The 8444-nt window shown below is 28.6% G+C and overlaps 1 protein-coding gene across 1 annotated transcript; it reads right to left on the reverse strand.

Annotated features, from left to right (window-relative positions):
- Positions 1 to 4415: 4415 nt before the first annotated feature.
- On the reverse strand, positions 4416 to 5771 carry LOC137818540 (homeobox-leucine zipper protein ATHB-12-like). Its single transcript, XM_068622028.1, has 2 exons — positions 5131 to 5771; positions 4416 to 4897 (listed from the first exon to the last, which is right to left on the reverse strand). Exons 1-2 carry the CDS (start codon positions 5698 to 5700, stop codon positions 4538 to 4540), a joined length of 930 nt encoding a protein of 309 aa, XP_068478129.1. The 5' UTR covers positions 5701 to 5771; the 3' UTR covers positions 4416 to 4537.
- Between the last annotated feature and the right edge of the window lie 2673 nt (positions 5772 to 8444).

The raw sequence follows: 8444 nt of genomic DNA on the forward strand, positions 1-8444 counted from the left end.
ATCTCGACAATCTTCATAGGAAACGGTAGAGAAGCTTAATTACAATTATTAGTCAAAAATGTTTTAAATAAATTGCAAAACGCGATTAAGATACAATTGAGTCTTCTTTTAAGTTCAGTTCAGTCTCTTCGTCCATATCATTAAAAATTCATAACAAACTCTATAAATAAGAAGTTCCTCCCAATATTAAGGTATTTAAAAAATTTAACATTATACTTATAATGAAATTTGGACTAACTTGAATGTCGGAGCACATGATTCTCAGTAATTCGGTCATGTACAAATATTGTGTCATTTTCACACTTCATTTAGTTTAATATTTGTAATGCACATGAATCTATCAACTTAGTTTTGGAGAGTGTGGATCTCAGTGGTAAGGAAGATTTGAAGTCATAGAAATAAAGTTATCTTCAATGACAAAGTGGTGGATCATTCAAACAATTTCTCTTTAGCCAAATTGAAGATTTGGTCTTGGGTTACATCTAAAGTACCATATGCTTGGTGTATTGTTCTCTTGGTTTGTCTGAATTCAATTTAAGTTGTATGGTTTTGTTTTAGGTTGGTGGGTTGTTATCTCTTTGTTGGATGTTTTGTTTGGGTTGAGTGTTGGTTTTCTGTGAGTTTGTGTAGAGTTTTATGTATTAGTTTTAAGGTTTGTTGGTGTTCTTTGTTTTGTTTGTTTGAATTGTTAGTTTAGTTTGTTTAAATTAAGACAACTTTTATTAATACTTTGGTTTCTTTTGTTACTCTCTCCCCTCTTTAGGGTGTGGGTTTGTTATATGATCTTGTGTTTTATTTTCATGATTTATATAAGGATTAAACTATCCCTAAAATAATTATATTTATTCATTCTTTCCTGTTGATAAAAAAATATATATAGACAATAGAGAATCCACACTTAAACGTCCTAATGTGCTTAATTACAAAACTTGTAGGTATTAATGGTGGAAAAAATATTTTTAATGAAGAGTGTTAAAAACATATTCTCTAATACACCCTTTTATTAATTCAAATAATTTACTGAAAGCTACAAAATGAGTAGAACTAACTAAATAAGTTGTGAGAACTACCAAATTTTGTGATTTTTAATTAATGTCAACCAATAAAAAATAATTTATCTTCCTGTCATTTTTCTTATATAAGAATTGAAATGTAAGAAAATAGGTTGTAGTAAACTCAGGTTTTTGTTTATCTTTAAAAATATTTAAATATTTCGAAACTCATTAAATAAATAATGTATATATTGGTACTTGAAAAATGAATGTGTTTATGGCCTTTAATGTTGAAATGGATTGGACAGAACTGACTTAACTGGAAACGGCACTGAAAGATACAGTACAATACTTACTTGGCCATGATCAAAACGACACCACTCAGACGGGCAAAGTTCACCGTTTTTACCTTTTTTTCCACGACTATTCACTTATCCAGAGACGATTCAATTTGAAAGATGGTGGAACATTAAATATAAAATATCTTTTAATAATATTTAATTCTTACTGTAAAAAAAAAAGATTTAATCGTTTCCAGAAATTAATCATTCTACACGATCATGTAACTATTAGATTTGAGAAATTTTTATTTTTTTTAATATTTTGTAAGTTTAATCAAATTTAGTTTTAATTATCGTAATTTTTCTTACATCTTTATACTTTTTTTTTACTTTTTGGTATTAAGTTAAGCTAGTTTAGTCTTGACATATGATGAAAAATATTTTAAATTAAACACTAGAAATTTTAGATGTGTAATTTAATTAAGTAATATATTTATTATATATTTTGTATAAATACGATAAGTTTAGTTTTAAAAGTTTTAGTATATTGTAAGCAGTGTTCTTTTACTATGTTTTGTATTATTTTTTATTTTGAATCCATAATTTAATTTAAATATTTCATTTTAAAAGTTATAATTTACTTAGCCACTTATAACAAGTTAAAGTAATTTAAAAAAAAATTACATTTAATTAATTTATTGATATTAAATAATAAATACATTACTTAATAAGATTATAGAGTTAAAAAATTTAAAAACTCTATTTTTCTTAACTAGTATTTTATTTAATTAATTATGTCAATATTAAACAAACTAGAAACTAATAATAGTGACTAAACCCCTAAGTGTAGAATCGTGTATATAGAAACTTAGAACACATTGAGATATAATATTCATTTAGTGAATTTAGATTAAGCAGAGTAAGAGGTGCATGCACACTATATTAAAGGTACACGTTTGAATTACTCCTCTTTTTGTTGTCTCCCAGGACAATTAACCATAAAGGGCATGCTTGGTTTTAGGGTTAAACATTTCAGTTTGCACTTAAAAAGAAATTTAGAAAAGCAGAACCATTGTATAATTTAGAAAAAACATTCACTGCTTGGCTTTATCCCCTATTATTTAAAACAAATCAGGAAAAAAAATGTAGTGGTGGTACTTTTTTAACTTTTATGAATCCAACTAATTTTCTAGCACTCCAGTTTTGACTTTTATTTCATACTTTTCTCCAGAAAATTTTCGTTTGTACAATTTTTTCTGCAAAAATAGTGTTCAATAAGGAGAGAAATAAGAAAACTAAGGGAGAAGATTACATGATAAAGCATTTGACATGTGGAGATTAGTAAAGAAAAGAAAAAGTGTTATAGAAAATTGTTATATTATATTTTTTTAAATAACTTTTTAGTTTTCATAATGTATGAGTATTTTTGTTTTGACCTTAATTTTTTTATTTGTTTTAGTTCTTTGACTTAGTTCATTTTAGTCTCTATAAAATTATGACATCTTTGATAACAGAAGATTTTGATTTTAGTTTTCCATAACTATGTCAGATTCTTTTTAAAGTCAGTCATCGCATATCAGATTCATGATATTAAAGTTAAAATGAAAAAGGTAAATAATAGGAATTAGAATAAAAAATAAAATCAAGAAGGTGAAAACAAAATACTCATGTTATAAATTCTGTCATCTTATCCATGATTAAATATTTTTTTTATGACATCACGAAACTATTTCTTAATAATTTATGAATGATTTATAATGCCTTTGTAAGGTATGATTAATATAATTATGATACGCTCGATGATTCACCTTAATTCAGGTTTATTATCTAAAATCCACTATGATTCTATAAAATTTTAATAAAGAGACGTATTTAACCTATCTATTATTTACGATCATTATATATTCTAAATATTAACTTAGACATTGAAATATCTTTTACAAATACACCACACTTTATACAAGATCAAGGAATAAAATTTGAAAGACTTCGACAAGGATAATCGAGAAGATCAAGAACACAAATCAAAATATTATTCAATTTTTTTTTCATCAATGAGAATATCTTACTTTTCTTTTCACTCTTTCTCTTCTCCCATAAGTATATGCATGGGAAAACATAATTTTTATATTAGTCACTAATTAGGTGCTTAAACTATTTACAAGTTTTTGCATAAGTCGTTAAACTATTTTTTCATTGGCTACTAAACTTAAAAAAACAAGTCATTAGAGTTGCTTTTAAACGGTTTAAAACCTCTACAAAATAACAACAATTTACGATGATTTAATAGAACTTTTAGGAATTCAATAAAAAATTTGATATGACGAAGGATCTAATTAAAAGAAAAGTAATTTAGGAATTTATTAAAAAAACACAAATACTTTAGGAACATGCCGAATAATTAAAGTTTTTTTATGAATATATTATGCACAGTGTCATATTGCAGTTGCATACGAATTGTTGACCAAAACTAACAGAAGTTCTTGAGATTTTGTTAAAGTCTTGAAAGGTTTATGCTCTGAAAGTGTTAAGAGGAATTTGTAGTTTGATATAATAATTTTTCCCCCTGAGAAGCCTCTTTTTTGCTAGGTTTCAGGATTTCAGCTCCGACTTACAGTAACAATGAGAATGTGAAGTGATGAGCATGGAAGAGAGCTTGTTGATATTTCACATGCCGAATGAAATTTGTGTTTGCATAATGGAATAGTCTTCTTTTGAATATTATTTAAATTTTGGGTCATCAATTTTCATTAGCAATGAACACTATGCATGTGGTAGCTGTTTTTCATTAATTCAAATTTTTTATTTAATAGTTTGTATCATCCACACCAAAATAATGTGGAGTGGGGCACCTCTTGGCCCTTCAAATTGGATAGCAGTTAGTGTCAACTTTTATATTCCAAATTGCCCTTAGAGAAGGAAACATACAGTTTCATAAATTTCATAAAGTGTTTGAACAATTTGGTTTTCCACACAAGTTTATGGGATGGAATTGAGGGTATTGCATAGCCTGATATGAGAAACTTGTTTTGTTCTGCCTTTATCTTAGGTCGCGTTTCATGATGTTTCCTTGTTTATTAAGTTGGTGTGTTTGGAAACTTGTTAAAAAGAGAGTAAAATTTGTCAATTTTGCTAAAAAAAATGTAGAAGCTATAACTAGCTGCATCTTGGTTAATGTGAAAATTTGCATGCTAAATATGGAACCAAACATGAAGCATTAATATGTATACATTCCTCCACAAAATTTTGGTTGTTCTGTTTCATTCAGGACCAGAAGTCCCACCATTGGTAATCACTGGTCGTTTGGCCTAAGAGACCATTGGATTCAAAAGCACTCCAATCTTCCGGTGAAGTCAAGGAGTCATCAGCATGCTCAACAAAGTTCATGAGATCATGTTCATCTTCTAGGCCAAAGTCTTCTACCTTTATGCTAGCGTCATCATCAGACAGAACACCGTGCACATGCTCTGATCTTTCCATTGTTGGGCTTGGCTTTTCCTCATGTTCACATTTCATGGTGCCTCCATTTTCTGATTCACTGTCCATGCTGTTTGCTGCTTCATCTTGTGTGCGACTCTGACCTGGTTCCAGTGGCTTCTGCATTAGATGATTCAGCTTCTGCAACTGATGACAACAGACACACAAATAATTACCTTACAATATAAAGTGGATAGAAATAGAATTGTATCTTCTGAAGTTTCATTTCAAGAATCTGCATATCCATAACCCATTTAAGGAAGTTCAAACTTTAATTCTAATTCAAGAACAATACTAAAAACACTGATGGACTCAATTTAATCTCAGTATTTACCCTACTCATTTCTAAAGAATATGTTAATTTGTATTGGATAAAGTACCTGAATTAGTAATGTTTGCTTTTCCTTCTTAAGAGCATCAAAACGTGAGGCCAAACTGTTGTAATTGGATTGTAGTATACCATAGTCTCTCTCCAGTTGCTTTGACTTCCACCTAGCTCTCTTGTTCTGAAACCATATAGCAACCTGTCTTGGCTGCAATCCAAGATCTCTTGCCAGCTGCAACTTCTTTCTAGGCTCTAGCCTTGACTCTGTCTCAAACATGGTTTCCAATGATTTGATTTGATCATCACTGAACCTTCTTGTGTTGTTGTTGGCTTTCTTCTTTGATCTCATGGCACTTGATGGGGTGGTACTGCTACTGGTGTAAGTTTCTGCCTCTGCTGAATAAGTATATTCCATGTTGTGTAACACTCTCACTTGCTGCTTGCTGAGACTAAAGGGCTTTGAGTTGAGGATAGGTGAGTTAGGTGATAGGAGATTTTTTTTTGAGAGAGAGTGTGTGTGTGTGTTTTGTGATATGCAAGTATCAATTGGCTTTTGCTTATTGGAGTTCCTATCATGGTGGTCAGAGTGAAGTCCCCAATTGATGGCTTTATATCCAAAACTCATTGGTCCTGTTGACACCTTAACATACAATGTTCTTCCACCTGTACCTTGTGAATATTACCTATTTTCCTATCTCAGTGACGTTTATGCTTATATGTATTTTTTTTTTATATCTCTAGCTTTTGAGATAAACTTGGTGCACTACTTTTGGTTCCAAGCCTTCTTTCTTGGCTTGGCTTGGCTTGCTTTTGCTCAGTGCTTCAATTATAACTTTTATAATCAAATATCATATTGTGTGATCACATTGCAGCGTACCCTTCATTATTTCTCCTTTATTTAATCACAATTTTAATTATTTATGTGAGTATGAATGCAGTATTTGATATTCATTCGGTCGTTATCGCTGTCATCATTCTTTAACTTCATCGTTTTGTCCTAGAGTTGTGTCGGTTACATGAATCACGTTCTTCATGAAACTTTTATTTATGCTAGCTTAATAATAACTGCGCTACCTTGTTCATTAAATTACTATTATTATATTGATACAGTTTTTCTTTACTCTATCTTGCAATATTAGTATTTCTTTAAGAGATCTTCTGCGTCTAGACATTTAGTCAGTATTTCTTTATTACTGAAGAGAAGCCTCTGTAGTGAGCATGATTCATGTGTGGCACTTTTGGCAAATCATGAAGTAAAAAAGGAGATTGGGAAAAAAATTCAATTCATGGTATTGGTGAATGTAATAATAATCTTCAAGATCTAGCAGTTTTGGTGAAATTAGTAATTGATAAAATCTTCACAAGTTTAAAAACGCACTTAAAAATGACTTGTCCTATAAAGCTCTTAAAACATCATGTTTGATAAAACAACAAAAGATTATGTTTAGGTGGCAAAAAATGGTAATATATTATACAAATAAAAACATGTTTTGGAAATTTTTGGAAAGGCTACTTTCGACTGTAGCTTTTGCGTCTTTTTTAACATCTGACATAAAAATTTCCAAACACGTGAGTTAAAAATGCGTCTCCAAACGCACCAAATCTGAGTAAGAAATTTGAAGTGTCGCATAAAAGATCATTGTTGCGTGGTTAAGACATTAAAGTTAATGCTCAAGTGTTTTTCTTATTTTCTTTTCTTCATCATCAAATAATATATCTAACATATAAAATTTTAGATGCATTAAATATTTTTAATAAAAGTATGACTTCAATAAATTTTTGAAATCGTCTTTAATATTTGTTTTTTCCGTTTTTGACATTTATAATATTTTTATTTCAGTTTTTATTACTACGGTTTACTTGCATTGGATAAATTATTTGTTGTTTGTTAGTGATACTTGGATGAATGACTCACTTATGCACTTTTCAATAAATTTTACATTTTGTGTTTGTCTTTTATAACATTTTTTCTAATTTTTTCTACACCATAAAGTTTCTATTTTTTGTGTTGTTCCATGTCATTTATGGATCTATTTTAAGTGGCAAGTTATTAATTACATGACCAAGTTAACTAATGAGTAGAATTAAGATTATGTATTTTTTAAACAAAATTAGTCAATGTAAAACAAACAATATTTTTTTCTTTTATTTAGGATTTACATCTTTTATTTTTTTAAGTACTCCATATTTAACAGTAAAACTCAAAAAGATAAAAATGATATATAAGATTTTTTTTTGGATTTTTCATTTTGTGTGAGTTTCACCCGGAATATTGAAAAAATATATTCAAACCTTAGTCAAAGGAAAACAACACTGTTTACATCATATTGATTAGTTTTCCCTTTTAAAAAGGAAAAATCATAAGAAATAGGAGATGCAAACCCTAATTGAAGGGATAAAATAATGTTTACATCACATTGATTATTTTTTTGTTAAATAAAATGTTTTTGATAAAAGTACATGTATCAGGTTTACTCATGATCACGTAACCGATAACTTGAAAGAATGTGAATAAACAATTGACAACAAGGTAAAAATAAAATTTATTTGAAAGCCCATGAGAAAAACATTGATTCAGAGTCAAAGAAAAATATAAAATTTTATTTAAAAAATATACATGTGGTAGTCTTACTCATGTTGATATATCTGTGAAGCGAAAATTTATTACTTAACATATGTTAAAAAACAATGCGAAAAAAATAGAAAAAATATTATTAAAGAGGAAAAAAAAGTTATTAAACACTATATCTGTTAAGTAATATAGTCTCTTTTATTTTTACTTCTAGGTTTTGTATGTGGCATGGAATTTATATATATATATATATATATATATATATATAAAAGCATATGTGAATACCATTTGCTTTTCATTTTGTTTTCTTCTAACTAAAAAAAATTTAGTGAATTTAGTGATCAAAATAGTGACAGACCGACCTTTGTCATAAATTTGTGACCAAAACAGTGATATAATAATTTGTATAGCGATCGAAAATAATGATAGCTAAAGTTTAGTCACTTAATCGATGATTATATGAAGAAAAAAAAAAGTTATATTATTTTGTTTCGGTCGCTATGTTAAATAGTTGAATTTGACAACCAAATATGCAACTGAGGTGAATATATTTTAACGACATAGTTTTATTTGTTCGTGAAGGATATTATTAAAATATTGAAGATTAAATTAGTGGAAGGAGAAATATTGTTTATGTTTATGACACAAAAAAATTGTTTGTGTCGTTGCAAAGAGAAAGTGTCATTTTGAGTATTGTTGCATAAAAAAAGTGTCCTTTTGAGTATTGTTGCAAAGAGAAAGTGCCCTTCTGAGGACTTTGCCATTGTCATCATCTTGTAGATGGTGGTTGAAAATTG

The sequence above is a fragment of the Phaseolus vulgaris genome, chromosome 10, assembly GCF_000499845.2.
Source record: "Phaseolus vulgaris cultivar G19833 chromosome 10, P. vulgaris v2.0, whole genome shotgun sequence".
Lineage (NCBI taxonomy): Eukaryota > Viridiplantae > Streptophyta > Magnoliopsida > Fabales > Fabaceae > Phaseolus > Phaseolus vulgaris.